The 22,833-nt window shown below is 33.0% G+C and overlaps 2 protein-coding genes across 3 annotated transcripts; one reads left to right on the top strand and one right to left on the bottom strand.

Moving 5' to 3' along the window:
- The first annotated feature begins 3,552 nt into the window (after positions 1–3,552).
- Positions 3,553–13,903, top strand: LOC114318202 (uncharacterized). Its single transcript, XM_082913933.1, has 12 exons — positions 3,553–4,018; positions 6,921–7,030; positions 7,675–7,744; positions 8,775–8,928; positions 9,030–9,167; positions 10,603–10,742; positions 11,265–11,312; positions 11,885–11,995; positions 12,089–12,270; positions 12,356–12,477; positions 13,292–13,368; positions 13,482–13,903. The coding sequence occupies exons 1-12, from the start codon at positions 3,830–3,832 to the stop codon at positions 13,590–13,592; spliced, it is 1,452 nt and encodes a 483-aa protein (XP_082770059.1). The 5' UTR covers positions 3,553–3,829; the 3' UTR covers positions 13,593–13,903.
- Positions 13,904–14,214: 311 nt separating this feature from the next.
- On the bottom strand, positions 14,215–22,473 carry SHL1 (PHD finger family protein / bromo-adjacent homology (BAH) domain-containing protein). 2 transcript variants are annotated; one of them, XM_028225856.2, is made up of 5 exons: positions 22,200–22,473; positions 21,751–22,096; positions 20,749–20,817; positions 18,497–18,632; positions 14,215–14,569 (listed from the first exon to the last, which is right to left on the bottom strand). In XM_028225856.2, exons 1-5 carry the CDS (start codon positions 22,270–22,272, stop codon positions 14,543–14,545), a joined length of 651 nt encoding a protein of 216 aa, XP_028081657.1. In that variant the 5' UTR covers positions 22,273–22,473; the 3' UTR covers positions 14,215–14,542. The 2 variants fall into 2 exon arrangements, with proteins under 2 accessions (XP_028081657.1, XP_028081658.1); XM_028225857.2 differs by lacking the exon at positions 18,497–18,632 and having other exon boundaries at positions 22,200–22,455.
- Positions 22,474–22,833: the final 360 nt, after the last annotated feature.

The raw sequence follows: 22,833 nt of genomic DNA on the forward strand, positions 1-22,833 counted from the left end.
TTTAGTGGGAGTTTGTATTTATATTACTGCTTTATGTCAGCCTTGAGTTTTATCTATGTAATTAGATTAATTTCTGCAGAAATGAAATATTCAGTTTATTACGCTCTGTTACGTATTGTGAAGTATTGATCTCAATAAAGTTAAGTAGGACCAGTTGGAAATAGGCATGTATGGATCACATCATATGTAATTTCCATGCTACGCATCCATGATTGATCTATGTCATTTAGCTGTATTAGTATACGTGACCATTGGTGGGTCGAGTTACAATTGATGTAACGAAGACCGCTTTGATCCTATATTAATATAGTTAATGGACAAGATTGTTTGGATACCCTCAAGTTATGATAACAAATTTCTGAGCTCACTAAAGTTAAGCACATTTTTCAGGATACATATGTGGTCCAGTGGGAAATTGTTAGATAATGTCTCAATGGGACCACATAATTAAATGTGGTGTTATCATTTATAAGAAGCCTACAATTTAAGTGATTCAATTTAGTTAATAGGCTTAAGGGTATATGTGTTATGAACCTAATGTGTAGATACTAGTTGTATAATTTCTATTTCTATGAGGGGCAGAAATAGAAATTAAAACATATTGGTTAAAGTTGGTTTTCATTCCTTTTGAACTTCCACAACCTTTCAGTTTTGAAAACCAATAAATAGAAATTAAAACCAATAATGGTTAAAGTTGGTTTTCATTCCTTTTGAACTTCCACAACCTTTCAGTTTTGAAAACCAATTACAACCTTTAAAAAGTTATGGTCCCTATTCCTTCCCAGGTGGAAATAAGAACACTGCCATTTTTTTCCTAAATCCTCTCAAGGAGGAACATAAGGCATCAAAGGGGAAAGGATTAGAAGGCAATAACATAATCAATAACAAAGAGTTCATTGATAATCACGCTTCCGTTTAACCGTTCATCAATGGATTCAGGTATGTCATTTTGTCTTAATTTCTTGATAATACACATGGTAAATGATCCAAAGTGTAAAATTTATGTTCTGAAATTTACGTTGGCAGGCGAATTCAAATTGTGCTATTACCAATAAGTGGAGGTTCTGAATGGAGTTGTCCCTAGGTGGAGACTGGAGAGGTCCTGAGTTGAGTCATCCCCCTATTGAGGTTAAAATACGGCCACTGATTTTGTACCTAGTCTAATGATAATTGTTAAAAAAACATCCTTGTGGCTAATTATATACGTTTTATCTACTTTCCCGAGGTCAACTAATTAATACATTAACGCCTCGTCTGAAATAAGTTATTTTAGTAATTTTTTAATTTTTTTGATTAAAATATGAGATAAAAAATATTTGTATATTTAGGATGACTTTTTAATTTTTTATAAAAAGATGTGCAAAAAGTAGAGAAAAAAAAGATCTTTAACTTTTGATATATGTTATAGTCTTTTTAATTTTTTTAGTAACTTTTAACTTTTAAGTTAAAACTATTACTTTCCAAACGAGACTTAAGCTCTCGTTTGGTATGTAAGTTAGAAGGGTTATCAAGTTAAAATAGTTATAAAAAGACAAAATAAATTAAAAAATTAACAAGATAAAATATCATATTCAAATTATAATTATTTTTTTTTTCTTGCAAAAGTTAAAATAATAATAAAAATTATTTTAAATGAGATTTCTTAGCCTTAAGGTAAAAAAGTTTTAAAAAAATTAAAAGTCAATACAAATTTCAAATTAAATCTAATTAAAAAAAATTAATTTGACTTTTCTTCGTTAAAATCATGGAACTAAGGTCATGTTTGTTTGGGTGGACATGAGCTTGGGATTGAACTAATAGTCCAATAAAATTATTAATCCGATGTTTGGTTAAACAATTGAAGTACGGACTAATTATTTTAAACTTGACTTTTAGTTAAGATAGGATACATAATCCAACAGATTTGTAATCCCAAAATTATTAGTCATAGGAATGCTAATCCAGTCCGCCCAAACAAACATGGCCTAAATACACGGTCACAAAACCCAATCGTATATGATCCAAAACATAATTTGACTTTTCTTCGATAAAATCATGGAACTAAGTGCACGGTCGCCAAACCCAATCATATATGATCCCCATGAACAATGAGGAGATTGTTTAGGATGGGTTAAATAAGTATGTTTTTTAATTTTTTATAAATTAATGTATAAAAATTAAAGAGATAGTGTGTTTTAAAAAAAATAAAAAAATAAATAATGTAAAATCGTCATTGGACAATCATATTTGGCAATGCGCTTAATAAGTGTATTTATTTATTATAAATTGTTATGTTAATTTTATATTTTTTATAAAAAAATCAAAAAATTACTAAATAAACAAACTCCAATCCACTCCAAAATATAAAAATATTGTTTGACCAGATTAACCATCTTATTTTGTATAAAAAAAAATAAAATAAAATTTGACAGGTGAAATATTTTTTAAAAAGGCTTAAAAGGAAGCAAATTGTAAAATCTATTCAGATTAAATTGAAATCTTTAAATCAATTCATCTAGACAAATTCTACAGAGTTTTGATTTGTAAAAATAAAAAGTATTTTTTTACATTTTAGACTAATAAGCCATGTTTAAAATTTTAAAATTTTATTACTATATGTAGCATGGATTATAAATGAATATTAACTTATACATCAATTAAAAAAAAAAAATTTGTTAACAAAAATAAACACTAAAAAAATATTTACATTTTTTATTTATTTTAAACAACAATGATTGAGACCCCTTTTAATTGAAAACCCCCACAACCCCTTTTGGATCTCAACCATTGATGGTGTAGGTCCCAAACATACATGAGTGAGTCCTACATATACATCAATGATTGAGATCCAAAAAGGGTTGTGAGAGTCTCCAAAAAAAGGGATTCCCAAGCATTTTTCTACTTTAAAATATATAAAATTATCAATAATGACTTTGATCTCTTTTTTTTTTCCCACTCCCTTCACCCTCTCTTCACTTGATTGGCTACTTTTTGTTTTTTTCCTCCTCCAATCACCACCCGCCACGTGTGTGTGGGGTGGTGATTGGAAGGGGTCTCAATCATCACCCTAAAATTGTATGAAAATAATAGTGTTTATGCGTGCGTTTGGTTTGACATTTTTGGATTAAGTTTTTTGAAATTAAGTTTTTTTATTTTTCGTATTTTTTTGTTTTTAATGAATATTTTTAAAATTATAAGTTTTATTTATTTATTTATTTATATGCATGTATCTAAAAAGTAAAAAAAAAATGTAAAAAAATATTTTAAAAAATTAATAAATACATAAAAGTACGAAATATATACTAAATTCTTATATTTTTTTATATTTTTGGTATTTGGTAAATTTTTAAAAGATTTTTTTCACAAAAATTATACTTTTTATATGTATTTATATTAGGTTTATCTAAAAATTAAAAAAATTACTTAAAATATTAAAAAATATATAAAAAATAAAAAATAGAATTTCTGAAAAATATTTTTAAAAAACCAAAACAAGCAAGAAAATTATATTTTTTTTAACAAATTAATTTCTAACCTTTTTTAAATCTTTAAAAAAATAATAAAATAATAGATGCCTTCAAAATGAAACCAAACCAAACATAAACTCAAAAAACCTCCTCAACACAACAGTCACGCGATTCGTCTCTGTACTCTTTCACAACTCGAATTCTTCGTCGAAAACTTGATCTACAGGACTCTCTCATACTAAAAAATATTCAAATCTCCGATCTCAAAGACTCAAAGCGCGCACACACACACACACATATATATATATATGTATCAGTGCGATCTGCAGGAACTGTGTCTGATCAACGGTTGCTGATGAGGGATTCACAGAAGCTTCCATAGAATGGCAGAGCAGGCGATCGAGAAGAGCTCGTCTGAAGCGGAGACGAAGAAGAAGAAAGAGGACCTCACAGATCCAGAATTCTTCAGCTGCGTCCTTCAGCCTTCCCCTGCCGACTCCGATGCCGATTACATCGGAATTCGTCGCCTTCTTCTCCATCGCAAGGCTCAATCTGGTGTTCTTCGACGCAAGGTTTGATTTATATACATACTTGTATCTGTGTTTTGTAATTTTAGATCTGTGTTTGGATTAGAAAAAAATGAATGTATAGAAGTGTGTCAATCTAATGTCCACGATATTGCATTGTGATATTCAAAATGATGTTATTAGTATGAGTGAAAGTGAATCTAGCTACTTGATATAAGAGATTTTGGATGTAAGATAGCAAGATGATGTCTTAGTTTGTATGGATTGAGTGATTTGGTGAGAAATGATAAGAAAGAGAAATGTTTTAACATGTTTGGTTTGTAAGTTTTAAGTGATTTTGGATGTAAGATTGCAAAATGACGTAGTATAGTTCGTTTGGATTGAATGATTTGTTGAGAATTGATAAGAAAGTAAAATGTTTTAACATGTTTGGTCTGTAAGTTTAAGTGGAAAATGGTGAGAAAGTGAACCCTCTTATTTTATATTGCGGTGAGATTTGGTGATTGGTTGTGTATTTTTTCATAATACGGAGAACTCCCATTTTTCACTTGCATTTAGTTGGATTGGTTGAATGCAAATTGTCTGGTGATCAGAGATAGTGTAATTGATTGGAGATCTGCTGGAATTATTTCTGATCAAGGGGCTTTTTCTGTTAAGAAGCTTGTTTGATGATATTCAAGGCTCTCAGGGCACATGTTACCAATTTACCATTGTTGAGGCTGATTCTTTTGAGCTTATAGATCTTATAAAAGACACTAGTTTTCAGCCTTTTATGTTAAGACATCATAGCCAGATAAATATTTCTTCATATAGTGTCATACAAACTAGCAAACAAAACTCAAAAAAAATTCTTATAAACTGACGTGGCACCTATCATGTTAGTCAATTGGTCTTATTTTCCAAAATTTTCTCACTGTATGCCATGTCAGTTTTGTAAGAAATGTTTGTAAAAAAAATGTATGTATAGAATTTTCCTTTTTAATAAGGCGGTTTTTCTGACTAAAATTCGGTGACAAGAAGGCAGTTTTTTGGGTGGCAACTGAAGCTCATAGAAGGTTGTTTTAGACTGCTCATCTATTTCCCTCTCCCCTCTTTGGTAGAGCTTATTTACACCATTGCAGATGTGTCCAAGAATTATTACATATTAGGGAACATTATTTCGAAACAGCAATAACTCCTAATTATAGCAATATATTTTAGAAGAAACTGTGTATTTGCACTCTTTTGTTTCTTTGCTGTGACTAGGACAGGAGCATTAATAATTAATAGTGGGAGCAAGGAATTTTATTATTAGTATTTTAAAGTATTATTTCTCTCTTACATCTGTATGCAAAGAGTTTCAATTTCTTTGTATGAGTTTCTACATAGAGATCTCGTGTATATCTTTCTATGCCTCTTTGATCAACAAAACCTTGGCTTAGGTTTTGATAGGATAGGAAATTTGTAGCCAACAGATATTTATCAACAAAAAAAAAAAAAATTTGTGGCCAACTGATCTAATCATCTAAATGGTTAAGAATTTCACTGTGCGTATTTGTAAGGGCTTATGTGCATATATATTTATGCTTGCACGTATATCTATCCATGAATTTGATCTAATAAGTTGTAACTTGTAATATCATAGGATTTTTATAAAATTTATTGAAATTATTAGGGTAAGAATTGAATGGACTTTGAATCCCTATAACTATGAATGAATGAATAGATTGACAGTTTACATAGGATTCCAATATAGAAATCTATCATCATGAATGGAGTCATTTAAGGAAATGAAGCCATCTCAATTAATTTTAAAAAGTTGGCCTTTTGTCACTTCAGAGAAACTTAAAGTTGATCACTTGCTATGAAATATGGTGAAGTCCCCTAGTTTACACAATGGCTCCATTTAAGGAATGGGCTTGCATTTAGCCATATAAAGTAAAATGAGACCTATCAAATATGAAGGGATATCTCCCGATGTGTTGAAAGATTTACTATGGTAAATCAGGTGCTAAGAAGCATGAATTTGGAGAGGAAACATAATACGACATGATACGGACACGCAAACATGACAATTTAAAAAAAAAAAAAATGATATACAACACAGTTGGGATACTACAACAAATAAATAAATATTTTTATATATACATCAAAATAATAACTTTTTAGTTTTTTGTTGAAAATAATTTATATTTCATTCTATTTTCAAAATAATAAGACATCATTTTTTATATTTTATATATTGGAAAAGAAGTGCAAATCAAAATTCCTAATATATTTTTTAAAAATATCTTCACAAACTCATTTGGTATGGCTTTTAGAGTTCCTAAAATTTAAAAAACCAAGGGAAGAGAGATTAATAGGTATAAATCTACTTTTTTTAGATTGTGATGTGTTTTATGAATACCTAAGCGATGGACACATATATCTTTTAAGCGTTCTCCCGTGAAGTTTTCATTTATAATATATAGGAATCATAACTATTGTTGTCATTTTTAGTTTGTACTTTCATGAAATTAGACCACCTGAAATAATCTGGAGTCTGTGAGGCTTATGCGACCCACTGATTGTTGAAAGGCTTATTTAATGTCAATTTTGTCCCTAAACTTCTAGAAGAGTCAAGAGTTTTGAGACTAACAAAATACCCTTATCTGGAACTGCTATTAGATCAAAATGAAATTTAGATTAGGTTTTTCAAATATTTGTCCCTACCTGGCTGCATCATGATTCACGACGTTTGTATTTGGCACTAAACCAAGATGCTGTTAAAACATTGTCAATTATTAGAGATTACAGATTCATCAAGTATTATTTATTTGACAGTATAATCATTTCCAATGGTTAGAAGCATTACTACTAGAACTTTTCAAGCATTTAATGAACAATGTGAGCTTTATTATTAATATATTTATTTTTATGGGCATTGACTTGGACCAAAAATGACTTATTGCACTAATTTGTGTTGAAGGACTGGAGATGCAATGGAAAAGGTTATGTGGCCTTCCGCAATTATATTAACAGGCCGAGGAACTGGGAAAGTTTGCATATACCTAGCCACCCAAGTTCTCCTGGACAAAGGTTGCTGAAATTTCACTAGATGTTTACAAGTATAGCGAAATGATTATCATAGTGATTACTGAAATTTGCATCTTAAAAATGAGAATTTTAATAATCGTGCTTGCATGTTTGTTCTTTTTTCTTTTTTTATTATTTTATTATTTTTACAATGAATGAAATTTATAATCACTGTAGATTCAGATTGAGTTGAAGCACTTAAGTGATGAAAATCTTTGAACAAACATAACATAAACAACCTAAACTCTAGATTTATAATCTTGAATACATTAATTTGTGCTGCAATTTAATGTATAATGTCTCAAAGGTCATATTTTTGTTTATTCAAACTGCTACAATTGAGAATCTTTATCTCCTGATATGAGTCAAAGGAAGGAGATAGTAGAACTATTCTTCAAAAATAAGAGATTTTTTTCTTTTTTTTAAAGATGATCACAGATGCATTACATACTGTCATACTGATAACAGGCTCTTTTTCTTTTTGTTTTACCAAGTTTATAAGTACTCAAAACATCATTCTCTTTTCTCATGTGTTCATAAACCGTGATGAAGTTTTATGACTGTGCATCTTTCTGATATGATTATTATTTAAATTCATGTTTCCATACAATTCTGACATCAGGGTAATTTACTGGTTGATGCATCAGTGGGCGATGGATATCATCTCCAGGTCCACTCTCTCTTTCTTTTGAGATGGACAGCTGGAGTCCTATCAGGGTATGCCTCATTTCTATAATTTTTCTCAAAATTTACTTTTTTAGGTTAAATTGCAAGACATATTGCCTCTTTTGTTTTCTCTCTCTGCTGTACATTTATTCAACAAAGTTTCTCTCTGTGGGAGAAAACAAACCTACAATCTATTATTTAAGAATGCTTATGCATTGATTGCAGAGAAAAATTTTGCAAATATGGTTGCTTTTTACTGTCTTAAATTCAACTCCTCCCTCTTCTCTTCTTCTTGTTGGTGTTTCCGTGTGATTTTGTGAGGTGTATTTTTTTGTCTTGATAGGACAAATAATGATCTTGATTGTTGTATGCCACTGTCTGTGTGTGTGTGAATTGAGTATCTGGATCAGCTACAATGCTTGGAGTGCATTATGTTATAATCTGGGTTTTTGTGATGGTTATTGTACATTTATACTGTAGAAATCATTCGTAGTGATTAAATCTCAATTGCTAATTGTTCTGCTAATTTGAGGTGGTCTGGAGTTAGGACATCAGTTGCTAATTATGATGACATACTCTATATTCGGTTTAAATGGTTGTCTTCTGGTGCCAAAGTATCTAGACATGATTAATGGAGTACACTTTTTCAACACGTGGCTCTTGCTCCTGTATCATGTGTCCTGTTATCATGGCATGTGTCTGAGATTCTGATCAAACTTTGCTGTAAACTTTATGATCTGTAAGTGGTGGGAATTCCATAATGTTAACAATCAAATATTGAAGTCGTTTTCAACCAAGGGATTTACCAAAACAAAAGGGTTGCAATCTGCCAAGTATATACTGTTAAGTAATTAAACCTACTTGCCTTCATGTGCAAATATTTTTCTTTTTTTCTTTCCTTTTTCTTTTTAATAGAACTCAGACCTTAGTTTTGAGAAGAAGTCTAGGGTCAGTTGGGATGAGGCTTTTCCAAGTCGAAACAACAGTTGCATATCCATAAAACACAACAGCTCAGGACAGTTTTTGTTTTAATTTTGTTTCCATGTAATTGTAATATGTCACATGTTCACTTTCTTCACAGGACCTACGAAGTGGCAGTCAAGCTTTGAGTCATAGTCCAAGTTTCAGCTCGAAAGCCTCAAATGCAAGTGATAGTGATCACCCACGTAGAAAAGCTGAACCTGGATATTCCTTTGTGGGGATGCATTGCATCTTTGACCAATGCAAGGCCATGGGTAACTTTCTAGATTGTTTTCATGTCCATTTTCCATCATTTTGCATAGTAGCATGTTTCTTTGTTTTATCACAGTGATTAACCTTGTAGTTTTGTTTTCAGTTACGGTTGTGAAGTTTGGGCAAATGAGTTCTGATCTACTTGCATATGGGGCATCAGATGGTACCTTGACTGTATGCACTGTCTCTGATCCACCTGCAGTTCTCAACCAGTTAATAGGGCATTCAAAAGATGTCACAGGTTGGATTAACTGGTATTGATTCTGTAGGCTTTTCTTAATTCTTATGGTGATGTTTGTTGTATCTGTAGTTTGCTCTTGGCCAAGTTTCTGAAATATATATATTATAACTTCTTGATTGTTGTGTCCAATAAAATTATCCTTAGATACTTATGTGATCTTGGTGGAACACTAGACAGATAGGAGTACTAGGTCTGAGCACTGTTTTCTGTTCTGTAGTTACACTATGCTGTTCAGATTTTGCAGCCTTCTTTTTTTAACTTTTATTTGAAATATGTCAATTTAATGTAATTTTCAAGTACAAATAATGTAAATTACCTTAAATACTCTAATGATGTTTGGTGAAATGTTCCTTATTTCACTTTGCTGTTGCCAGCTAAAGTTGGCTTGTTTATTTGAAAAATCTAGAGAGAGAGAAAAAAAAAATTAGTAGTTAAGTTTGACCTTATGCCTTATGGTATAAAATTGGCAATATAAAATTGAGCCTATCTACAACTTATAGAATGTGATAACAAGAGTTTTTATGCATTTCCACTAAACAAATCCAAACTAATCTAACCTATTTTAGACATTTACACTGTGCTGTTCCTATTTTGCAGCTCTGCTTCTCCTTTAACTTTTATTTGAAATGTCGATTTGATGTAATTTTCAAGTACAAATAATGTAAATTACCATAAATACTCTAATGATGTTTGGTGAAATGTATTATACATGGGAGTGCTAGGTATCATCCCTTTCTTGTGTTCCTTATATCACTTTGCTGTTGCCAACTAAAGTTTGCTTGTTTATTTGAAAAATCTAGAGAAAAAAAAAATAAAAAAAAAATAGTAGTTAAGTGTGACCTTATGCCTTATGGTATAAAATTGAGCCTATCTGCAACTTATAGAATGTGGTAACAAAAGTTTTTAGACATTTCCACTAAATCAATCCAAACTAATCTAACCTTGGGCACATATATATAGGGAAGGATTAGATGATATGTATGATCATGTTTAAAGTTCTGTTACACAGGTAGAGTTTTTGGCTCCCCAAATTATGGATACAAATTGAAGCATCTGAAACAAGTTGAGAAACGAACAACATGAAAAGTCTCGCAAATAGATATCATGGAAAAATATTGGCTAATTATTGCATGCTAAACATGTTTGATGTAGTAGCCATATGGCAAGATAATGATTTAACTCAAAGAAATGTTTTATTAGGGTGTACATCAGTCTGTTTGATTTGGGTTAGAGCCAAACCCACAACTAAATAGAACTTGGTTGGTTCCTAATATTTGGACCTAGAGCCAAACTGACCAATTTGTGGATGGAACGAAATCAACCCAACTGGTTGACCAGATGTGTCTAATTATTTATACAAGGCTTCTGATTTTGATTAGAATTATTTTACTATCACCATTCTTATTGTTTGTGTCCTAATGCTAGTCCTTTTCAGATTTTGACTTCACATCGAACAATCAATATATTGCATCATCTTCAATGGATAAAACTGTGAGAATATGGGAGATATCCAAAGGCCTTTGCATTCGGGTGATATATGGAGTCTCTCCTCAACTTTGTATTCGATTCCATCCCGTAAGTAAACACTAGCTCGCATGATCTTCCTCATGTAAAACAGTTTAACTGCTGCATCTAAATATCTTCTTTGACATCTATGCAAATTCTTGGATTGTCTTAAAAATTCTATACAATTTTAGCTATTTTTTGACTTCCAAGTTTTTTCCTCAAATCCTTGTTTGGCAACCTGCAGTTTTAGCCAAAAATCCAAAAAGTCACTATAAGTTGTTACATCACTCTCTCTACTTTTCTGCATATCTTTTCGTAAAAAGTCAAAAAATTACTAAAATAGCATATTCCCAACAATTTTAATTTCTCCTTTAGCTTTTTCCCCTGAAAGGGTTTCCTTTTTCAATATCTATGATTAGCTTGGTAGGTTATATGTCATTTTCTTTATGAAAGTATACTTGATAATGTTTTTAATACTTGATGCTTTTATCTGGACTTAATGCTTTTATTAAAAAATTAATTCGTTTTCGTATGTCAGTTTCACTAAATTGGTCATTAACTTTTGCTTTCCCTGTGTCATATTTTGTGCAGGTGAATAACAACTTCCTTTCCGTTGGCAATGCAAACAAAGAAATCACTGTAATATTTGCACACCACATCTTTATGAAAATTGCATGATAGTTTCTGGAATGTCATTTAAGTGAAACTTAGATTTTCAACTTTTTTTTATTTTTCTCTTTTGTTTTTCTGTTGGTATAGTAAGAGTCCCTCACTCTCTCTCTCTCTCTCTCTCTCTCTCTCTCTATCTATATATATATATATATAGAAACATAAAAATTAAGAATATATATGCATACCCTCCTCGTAGCACCCCAACCAATGACCTGAAATGGGCCACCTGAGATGCTCACTTAACTGAACAAAACATAGAAGAGAAACAAAACCAATCCATCTCATTCCAGTGAAAATAAAAGTGAGACCTACCTTTAGCTTTATGGGCCATACATGATGGGAGCCACCTCTTGAATCCCATGAGTGGGATCAAAGTGTTGTGTAAAACTAAGTGCTACATCATGCACCATATGAGGATGTGTGGTTTTGCGGAGGGGTGTGTAAGATACTAATAGTAGCCGCTTCTGGCAGTTTTCATCAGACTGTATTCATTCAATCTACCTGTCTCATAGGTAGCATTTCTACATTTGATATTCCAGGTGTTCAATTTCAGCACTGGGAGAGTAATTAATAAAACTGTCTTTGACAATGAGGTTACTGCTATGGACCATGATCACACTGGTCAGCTTATTTTCTGTGGGGACGCTCAGGTTTGCTTGTTTTACATTCATTTTGTCATCTTATTTGTCTGGTGAACTCTGATATCTCGTCTTAAAAATCGTCCAAACTGGTAAATTGTACAGGGATGTGTATACACAGTTTCTATGAACTCACACACAGGTGTATTGTCCCGGTCTCATCGCAATCGAAATGGAAGCAAGCGCAAATCTCCTGTCACAACTGTGCAGTATAGAACCTTTTCTCTGCTGGCACGAGGCCCTGTGTTGCTGACATTTACTCGAGATGGAAGTTTATCTTTTTTTAGGTTTGATTGGCAACTCTCTCTCTCTCTCTCTCTCTGGTCTTAGTTGTGAAGCATTGATGAGGAAGTCGCATTTTGGATTTTGTAGTGTTTCGTTGGAGATACAAGGTTATTTGACTCTTCGATGCTCACTAAAATTGGCTCCACGACTACACAGTATCAGAGCTTCCTTCTGCCCTCTGCTTTCCCTTGAAAAAGGAGAATTCATAGGTTTGTAAGTCAATTTTGAAGTCAGTAGTTCTACTCTCTTAACTGTTTCACATTGAAGGACCCTTTTTCTAATGTGGGCCGATTTAGACTTATCAGTAAAACATGAAAGAATCTAACAGAACCAATCTATCTCGACTGCTGCTTACTAATTTGCTTATTCGGTCATTGTCCATTATATTTGGATTAAATGAACACTTGAATCTCTCTCTCTCTCTCTCTCTCTCTCTCTCTCTCATTTTAAAAAACTTGCAACTCAATAGCTGCCTACCAGAAATTTGAGCATAAATGTATACACTTGAATAGATTTTTAAAGAAGCTCAAGAGGAAACATGGCCCTGGGATGCAAGAGCTGTGAGAGGATCTGACTGCTGTTTTCGGATAGCCATCTCTCAAGATAGATGTGGCTTCTCCTGCTTTGGGGAGATTTTCCCGTTGTAATCTTGTTTGTTCTGATAGATCCATCTAGAATTTCTACTTCAGAAACATTACCAATCCTGAAATCTGTGAGCTTGCTTCTGTTTTCATTACCCTCTCGATTTTCATCCGTTTATGTTTCATTCATGGTTGGGAGATGAAGCGTGCCATGGTCTTGTCTCAAAAAAAAAATCTCAAAATTTTGATTGAAATGTTGTCAAGAGAAGAAATTATATAAAATGATCAGTATATATGATTATTTGAAAGCTTAGCCTGAAATTGATGTTGTCTGGTCAGTTTTATCGCTTACAAATTTCATAATTCTCATTTCTTTTGCAATTTTATGGAATAGTTATGATTATTGATCTTCTTGACATCATGATCTGTTTTGTGCATCTAGTTGTTGGAAGTGAGGATGCAAACGTCTATTTCTATGACTTAACACGGCCAAGGCATGCATGTGTAAACAAGCTGCAGGTCCCTTATTCACTACCAAACCGAGTTTTAATGATTGACAACATTTACAATTTCTTCTATTATTCTTTTTTTTTTTTTTTCTCCAATGATTATTAAGACATTTATGATTGCAGGGACATGGCTATCCCGTTATAGGTATTGCTTGGAACCACGGAGAGAACTTGTTGGCTTCGTCTGATTTTGGTGGCACGGTTATCATATGGAAGAGAGCTAAGACGGGTTGAGAGAGAATCGTTTTCAGAGGTAAAAGCTTGAAATCAAACTAATGGAATGTCAACGGAACTTTAATTTTGTTTGCATGAATTTGCCATTTTTTGTGGAAATGGGAACAAATTTGTGTAATACAAGAATTTTACTGTTAAATTGTATCGGACTGTTTAGGAAGCAGAACAATCGCGATTTGAATTTAATTCTTTGTATTTTTGCATTTACAACTCGATCAAGACTTGAAATCAATTCTTTGTAATATTTATGTACACTCAGACACAATTGATCAGTTCAAGGTAGTTTATAATAACATTTAATTGCATACAAATTTATAAATAACATGATAAATAGACAAGTGAAACAGGCCTATTTTGATTAGTTTTCGTTTTTTATGTGTTTTTTTGAAAACAATAAATGGAAAGTTCAAAAGCATTTGTAGTTTTCATTCAGTTCTTGATTTTTATGCAAAAACATTTTTTGAAATTTAAATATTTTTGGTGCTTCCTAAGAATATCTTCATTTTAGGAATTTTTCTTGATAACAGATTTCGAAAAACAATTGGCAAAACAAGGTTTATTTTATTTTATTTTATTTTCCAGGAAATAGAAACAGAAAATGAAAATGATACTACAAGCCTGATTTTCCAGTCAAATAAAGCATCAAGCAAAGACCTCTTTATCTATTGCTGCTAAGTTAAATTATTTGATATGAGATACACAGAAAACCCCTAGTAGTGAAACATAATACCCCAGAAACAAAGAATCTACATTTAATAATTACAACCAACCAAACACACCCTCAACTTTTTGGAAGGAAAACCCTGAACCAAACAGATGTACATAACAAGAGTTTTTTGCTTGTGATGCAGACAACATTTGCCTATGTGTTTTCTGCTTGAAGCCTTACTTAGCTCCCCAACAACTCCTTCAATTTATGTCTACCTCACGATGTGGTGTTTTATGTCGTATCACCTCCGACGGCGCTTTGTATCCACCTGGGAATACCCATATCAAACATGAATGTTATGCAGTAGTAGTAATATTTGAATGATAATGACTGAGCATATGACTTGACACATTATTGAACTTGTTTTGGCACAAATTTGAAAATACACAGTATATTATTATTGCTACTAAGATTGAACCATATGCATAAACGAGATGTATGAGCTCAACACCTAGTCCAATTTGATGACCTGATAGAAGCAATGCAGTTTGCAGGGTTACCTGCAGAGAGTGAGGAATTAGATTCCCCATTCTTCATTCAGATGGCCTGGATATAAATCCAGAAGCATTTTCCCCACCACACAGAATGCCATCCTCAACAGAAAATGAATGCCTAACAACAATAGTGCTAAAGACTATATATATGTATTAAAAAAATATATATATTTTGGCAGAATTTTGGTGTTTTTAGTAATACAAGATCGTTGTTCAATTCTTTCCAAGTAATTGGATCCTTCTCTCGTTCAAGAATCTACACCCTTCTTCCGCTCCAAGTTTTGAGTAACTACAACCAATTTAAGACGATATTTTGGATGATTTAAAAAAGTATACTTTTTGACTTTTTAAGTGATGTGAACCAAATAAGTGCACTTATATAGGTTACGCCAAACACCCCCTAAACCACCTTTTCATGTTCCAAATGGCCAACAAATGAGCTAACAAGAATGTAAATGAGGAAAGATTACTTGGGAAGAACAACAGTGATGAGCAGCTACAAACACGAAGGAAAAACCACAAAAGCAACCATGTGGAGGGGTGAGGAATTTCCATTAAATAATGTTTGTGAGAAAGTAGCTTCACAGTTGACAAATTGACGAATCCACCCAATGACAATTTGACATACCCACCGTGGGAAAAGTCTCAAAATTTGACTTCAATACTCGAAAGGAAAAAAAGGAGAAATTTGGGGATAATTAGCATGCCTCGTGAAGCCGAAGGGCATATGCCCATGCCCTCAACACCAACATAAGCCCATAACAATGACAAAAGCCTCCAGATCTTGATGAATTTGCAATGCTGTCACTTTTAAGCAGAGCTTGAAGGATTCTCTCAAAATCAGCAACTCATATAACTAGAGTCCTAGCCATTCTCAATTTTCCAAAACAAGAGTATCCATTAGAAATTTCAGTGAGTATGCAAGCAATTATTATTGCTTCATCTATTGATTTCTGAAACTTCAGTTCTTCATTCTTGAGCAGAATAATTAGGTGATTCCCTGTGTCAATTGCTTTCTCGCATATGCCTTTTCTATGTTCTATCATTATCTTCTTCCAAGAACCCACAGTGCCAGCTTGCAAATACAAGAAAATGGCTTCTTCCTTTCTTTCAAACAAATATTAGCATAATCTTTTGGCACTATAGACTATTTTACCCCCTCATTAAAGGGTCAGAGATTAGAGTGCAGCTTATATTAAATAAAGAAGAGTCTTTTTTTAAGATGGTATTGACCCATGTGAACATGCAACAATCTGGTAAAGCAGCCTTGTCTCCTAAGACATATGACTAGAATAACTTTCAGCTTTGGAGAGAGAGAGAGAGAGAGAGAGAGAGAGAGAGAGAGAGCAATGATAAACAAAAATTGTCAACAAACTTTGATCAAGTTAACATTTTTAATGTTAGTACAAGAGAGATCACTAAGGTTCTTCCTTTAATCCAACATGACAAAGCCAACGTTACAAAAGAAATAATAAGACAAACAAAATTATCAAAGCCTTAAGTCCCAACTACTTAGGGTCAACTACATGAATCATTTCTACTGACAACACATTAGCTTTTGCCTTTATTGTTTCCAGTCCAACCATTAGGCCATTAAGGCCATCGCTTAAGGCCTCACTTTCCTGAAAGGTCCCCAATAGTAAAGCCTCATAAAAATCTCCTTGGTCCAAATGCCCTCCATAGTAGCAAAGTTTTTAAAGGAGAATGCTTAATGTGAGGTGTAAGCCTTAAGCCGTTGAGGCATAAGCATTTTAAATTCTGAAGTTTTATATTTAGTAAATAATTTAAATATTTTAAAACAACAAATAAATACATCAAAATTACTTTTTATGTTTAAATCATCTACTAGACTAAGTTTGACAAGAACCTATGACAAACTCTTCGTATGCGTACTCCTCGCATGTTTATGTGTAAAAAGCATACACAATGCACCTAAGGCGCATGTCTCAGACTGTGTGCGCAAGCCTTTGGGGAGTAAAGCTTAAAAATCAAAGTCTTTAGACGTTTTGCCTTAACCTTGCCTCAAAGTGAGCATCGAGACAAGCCTCAGTAAAGCTTTTTAAAACTTTGGATAGTACAGGCTTAAAAAGAACACTTCTTAGTTCAAAGGCCCAATAAAAAACAAAATTTCCTTAGCTACCAACAAGAAGGAAAAAAAAAAAACCCTCTCCTTGTCAAAAATGCCTTAGCAGTAAAGTCCGTGAATAACTCAAATTTAATTATAAGAATAGAAGAGAACAATAAATTTTACAATCAAACAATTGTAATTATAAAAAATGGAAAATATTATTTAGTAAACTAATGCCTCTCATCGAGATTTCTCCTAAGGCCTCATTGAGGGTTGGGGCAGCCCCCATAACACACATGACACTTAAATCAAGCCATTCTTATTTTAAAAGGCAATAATCATCTCTACACCTGAACCATTTTAGACAACTTCCTCTCTAACTCTAGCTTCTCATGAATGGATTTGTTTTTAAATTTCTCTTTTTCTTGCATTGCCATACTGTTTGCACCATAAATTACTTCTTGTCGATTTAAGCCATGAGAGATTATATAACCACATCTATTATTAGTTTTTTATTATTATTGGTATTATTAGTGCATGACAGCACTCCCTTGATCCCTTGGAGGTTAGGAGAAGTTGTAAGAGAAGTTATGAAGATTGAAGGGATGGAAGACAAGTGGCAATCCAAGAATGCAATGGAGAATTTAGGAAATTAGTAGTTATTTGGGTGGTGGTTAGTAGTAGTTCTATTGTAAGATCTCCAACAAATCAAATACATAACTTGATTTCTATTTCTTTTATATCCTAGGAGTAGATCTACTTAGATAGGAGTAGTTTTTTTTTTTTTGGATCAACAACAAAGAACTTTATTGATAAATCAAAAAAGGAAGCGAGGAAGAGACATCCTCTTCCAAAAGGACAATGAGAATACAAAGAGCAAAACCCTAACAAGATAATTTCAAGAAAAAGCCTATATATCACACACCGGCAACCAATCTCTAGCTAACAAAAAAAGTGAGACCCCCTTAAATAGAGAATTCCCCGAAACCCAAAAAGAAACTAAGTGAGACCCCCCTAAAGCTACTTAGATAGGAGTAATTTTAATGTACTGTACTTGTAATTGATTGTTTATTCAATCATTTTACTTCATCATCTTCTTCTCTCTTACTCTATTATATTTTATTTTTGCTTGCCATTACCTTCAAGACATAAAACCTCAACACAATTGCACGATCATTGTGTTGTTTGGTGAAATTTGTGTTAAGGCTATGTCGATCTAAGCTTAACGGAAACTTTACCAACACATACGTTAAGCCAAATGACGTGTACTCAACGCTGGATGTGATGATGTAGATGCGCAATAAGGGCACAAGCTAGTTTTTAAAGTGAAACTTCCCTATTAAAGACCAGTGTGTCCTGACAGGAAGCTATTATATTGCTCACTTTACCTTAACGTCCATGAAATCAAACCCATCTTTAAGAAGAATCACGACACATGACAAAATTAGAGCCCTTTTATTTATTTAAACTACCACTGCGGCAGCCATGTGTAGACCTTTCTATTCAATGGGCAGATTTAGACATAGCATTTGATTTACAAAAAGAAATGCAAGTCAGCTTCTTAAAAAAAAATATATATATATATATAAAAAACCCCAAGATCTAGAAGAACATTGAAAAAGAGAGCAAATACCTTGGTATCTGAATGCCGGGAAGTAGCATGAGAATTCTGTAACTTCTTTTGATCTTCAGAAGAACAATTTTGGCAGAAGAAGTGATCAAGTCTTTTGGCTTCCTCTGGGGTCATTTCTATACAAGTTGGGTGGAACCTGAAGTAAAAGCAATATGCCGAAGATTGCACTGGTTTAAAATCTATAGCTCACAACATATTCTCACAAATTGGATACATTTGATGGGAACCATATAACAACGGACAAATGTCACGTGGCAGTTATGCCCTAATGGTAGCTCCAAAACTGGGCTCAAGTCAACCGAGATGCAAATAAAGTGCATCCTAGAGGGTTTTTGAAATATAAATGTATATTGACATTTTATTCACACAAATCACAACTGCAACTCAAATATGAACTAAATAGTATTCTGCCACAAAGTTCTATTTTAAATCATTTTTGTTTTACTTTCCATTTCCATTTCCATTTTTTCACCAGGAACAACCTCATATCTTTAGCTTATAGTTGTGGCCTGCCTATTAAAATGTTTTATATTAAGATTTTACTCACGTTAAAAGATGGGAAGTGTATTTACTTGCGGTAGAAGACCTGCCTCCTTAAATGATTAAGGAATAATTGTCTGTTATTATCCTTGATGCATACAAACACTGCCACTAAAAACATCAGTTTTTGTAAACTAGTTTCTTGATCCATGAACCATCCAGAGCAAAAGTGTGAACTGAGGATCTATAAAGCCCAAATATTGACACACCTAAATAAAAGGAACATTCTAATCGACAACCTTTAATTTCTTGAATGAATAACCAAAACTGTCGGGAGGCATATAAAGTGCACGAAACACACATAGGAACATGGAAATTAACTATGAAGCAACATATGCACTAGGACCAGTTCTTGTTTTAACATGAATTCTCCCCTTAAATTCAAATGTTTCCTATTTTTGAACAAATAACTTTTTAAATAGTTGACTGAAATTGAATGCATTTACAAGGTCTCACCATTGGAACTGTATAACAAAAGGATAATTTTATCTTCCAGTTTCATTTTGTTTATAGGGCAGCTTCTTCTTTATATATATATAACAAACTACAACTTAATAAGGTGTCACTAAGGCTAGTTTTAACAATCATAAGGTGCAAATCCACACCAAGAATTCAAAAAAAAATTAGCTGGTATGAAGCGGTTGTGAAACCACTAACCAAGTAGGTCTGGTGAGTCAGCTGGTAATCAGTTCATCCCTTAACCCATATATCTCAATCCCCTGAATGCTGATCAGTGGGTGGTGTGCCAAAATTGACTTAATTCAAAAAAAGACTGGACTGAAAGGATATCAAGACTGGAAATATTTAACTTGTTTAAAAGATTTGACCATTTAATTCTATTAAGGTAAAATAACCTTCCATTCTTCTACTTTGTTCGTCATGGATAAATTTCAACAATTCGGATTATCCAATTCAGTCCAAGCCAATATTTGGCTGACTATAAATAATAAATGCAGGGAGGCAGGTTTTTACACAAAACTAAATAGGTTTTGCACTTAGATTCTTTGTATGTTTTCTAAGCATGCAAGTTTGGATACAATATTAAGATCACAAACGTTGTTGAACCCTACCTTAAACATGCATCTTATAGGTTTAGCATAAACACAATAATAAAAACATTCCATTTGCTTAATTTTCAGCCTTCTTTTCTTTTGTTAGTAGTAAAAACTAAATAGTAAGAATTGAACCCTAGATCCAATCCCTTCTCTACTGGTATATTTTAAGTTAAATCACAGCTTTGGCAGTTCAGTGCTAACTAAGGTTGCAATTATTGAAAATTTCATCTGATCTTACAACTATAAAACCAAAGTAAGAAAATAACACAGAGAGAGCAAGTAGGGGCAGAAAAAGTTGATAATGGGAAAACTTATGATGAGAGAGTTCTATAAAGAGAATTTTGTATACTATTAGACGAAGTTATATATCCTTTCTCATTTAGGGAGAGCCCCACATCAGTATACTTTTTTCTAAGTAAATTGTGATCCAGTAACCACCTCCTGCACTTTTATCAACTGTTCTGGTGTGTAAACCTAACCCCATAAAACCCCGAACAATGGATGCGTAATTTTGTTACCAATGGCAATAACTCACACATATCCAGTTGCTGAAATATAATAATGACAAACTGACAATAAGAGGACGAGTTTACTGCAATGACACAGAACATTGAAACCAACTTACTGAAATAATAAATCTGAAAGCAACCAACTTACCAATCAGTGCAGCCTTCACACTGGACCATTAGATCGTCGGGGTTGTAAGGCATCTCACACTTACAATACCTACAATAATAAGACAAACCAGATTATTGACACATATTCGAAGAAATTAATAAATTCAAAAAAAGCAATTCAAAAGTAGTTTATATGTGTACTCAAGACAAGACACCGAATTCAATATGTAACTAATATCTACTTACAAAGGCCACCTAAGACCATCTTCAACCCTTCGCCAAGTTTTGCTATCAAATCTAATTTCAATTAAAGCCTGAATTGATATGAACTACTCTAATCATTTCATCAAATTTTCATCAAAATCTTTTTAAAAATTCATCTCTTATCCCAAGTTTTTCCCCTTTCATCAAATTTGATGATGAAAAAACAAAAATCATCTCCACTGCTTCGTCTTTTAAATTTTCATCAAATTCAAATTTGATGAATTCTCAATTTGATGGAAAAAAATGACTCCCTTGATTTACTGAACATTTGATGAAAGGATTGGAGATGATTTTTTAAAAGGTGAAGGATTGGAGATGTTCTAATTAATCATCCCACGGCAGTTAAGTATCAGCAGCGTAGAATATGCACTTTGAAATTTAATTGCACCAAATTCACATATTGAGAAGTATAAATAGACAAAATAAACTAATATACCAGTTTCAAGATGTGAAACAAGGAAACCCTAATCCTGTACTGGCAGTCAGTCAAATTCACTCATTGACTTTCAATTTGAATTCAGAGTTGATATATCAATAACCTAAATTTGCCCCTAAACAGTCAGTCAAATTCACAAATTAACTTTCAATTTGAATTCAGAGTTGATATATCAATAACCTAATCTTGCCCCTAAACCCTCCAAATCTTATCAATTAAAATTCAATTAACCAATAAACAAGAACTCTGAATATCATTTCACATTCAGGACACAATCAAAACATCAAATTAAACTGCAAATTGATCAAATTATTCGAAATTAAATGAATCAACATCACATACACGGCCACTCTATCAGGATTGAATGCCCCGGTGGACGAATTGTACTCGAAACGACAGAAGAAATCGTCGTTGCCAACAGCATCAAGCTTCGTGTAGCTCTTGAATGTGTGAACCGTACACTTTCCTTCAATCGTATCAGCGCTCTGCACATCGTAGTGATCGGAGAGGAACAACTCCTTGGAGCCGTGAAACTGGCGGCGGCCGCCGATCGACTCCTCCGGCCGGTAGTACCACCGCACCTGAACCCTAACGTTGCCGCCTCTGCTGTCGGACTCGATCTGCTCAACTCTCGCCACGTACGAAAGCTTCGATGAGTCGGAAGGTCTCATCAAAACGCAATCGCCAGCTAGCGAGGGCGGCGGGTGAAGTCAGAGAGAATTGTCCGGGAAAATGAGATTTTCCGGGAAAGTGTGAGAGGGAACAGAGAGAGGAGAGAAAGAGAAGCTTACCTTTGATGGTTTTGTTGATGCCTTTGACGGAGTATGAGTCAAGGATTCGTCTCGTAGCCCGGGCTTTCGCCATGGACCGATTGAAGATTACAAACACATGCACAGACAGACAATCGAGAAAGAGAGAGAGATTAAAAGAGTGAGATTAATGACGATTTTTTTTTTTAAAAAAAAATTTATTAATTTTCAGAGAGATGAAGACTGATATGGTGTTTCGCGGTGTTATGGTTGAGTCGCTCTGTCGAGGGATCAGTGTATAGTACAAAGAAGTGTAATCCCTCCGTCCCAAAATATTGATTCCTTTTGGGAAATTCAACTTTTTTTGGTAGTATAATTATTGCATTTGAAAAAAGTTAATTTTTCAAAATTACCCTTTTGATAGTACATTTTTTGAGAATATCAATGTCATAATTGTACTTTTTATATTGTTTATTAATTTAAAAGAATGGCAAAATAGGAAATTTACATTATTTTTGTACTTGATTTTTGAAGAGGGACTAATATTTTAGGACAATGAAAAATGGAATAAGGGACTAATATGTTGGGACGGAGGGAGTATTTGGTTTTAGTTTTCTCAATTTAATTTTCCGAAAATAGAGTATTTTATTTTTTGTATTTTTTTTGTTTTTATGAA

This window comes from Camellia sinensis, chromosome 2, assembly GCF_055761805.1.
Source record: "Camellia sinensis isolate YWXY chromosome 2, ASM5576180v1, whole genome shotgun sequence".
In the NCBI taxonomy this organism is placed as follows: Eukaryota; Viridiplantae; Streptophyta; class Magnoliopsida; order Ericales; family Theaceae; genus Camellia; species Camellia sinensis.

Coding starts and splice junctions, on each gene's coding strand:
- LOC114318202 (XM_082913933.1), top strand. CDS start 3,830: ATGGCAGAGCAGGCGATCGAGAAGAGCTCGTCTGAAGCGGAGACGAAG. Junction 10,743..11,264: donor TTTGTATTCGATTCCATCCC/GTAAGTAAACAC, acceptor TATTTTGTGCAG/GTGAATAACAACTTCCTTTC. Junction 11,313..11,884: donor ATGCAAACAAAGAAATCACT/GTAATATTTGCA, acceptor TTGATATTCCAG/GTGTTCAATTTCAGCACTGG.
- SHL1 (XM_028225856.2), bottom strand. CDS start 22,272: ATGGCGAAAGCCCGGGCTACGAGACGAATCCTTGACTCATACTCCGTC. Junction 22,097..22,199: donor CATCAACAAAACCATCAAAG/GTAAGCTTCTCT, acceptor CGCCCTCGCTAG/CTGGCGATTGCGTTTTGATG. Junction 18,633..20,748: donor TGTGAAGGCTGCACTGATTG/GTAAGTTGGTTG, acceptor CTTTTACTTCAG/GTTCCACCCAACTTGTATAG.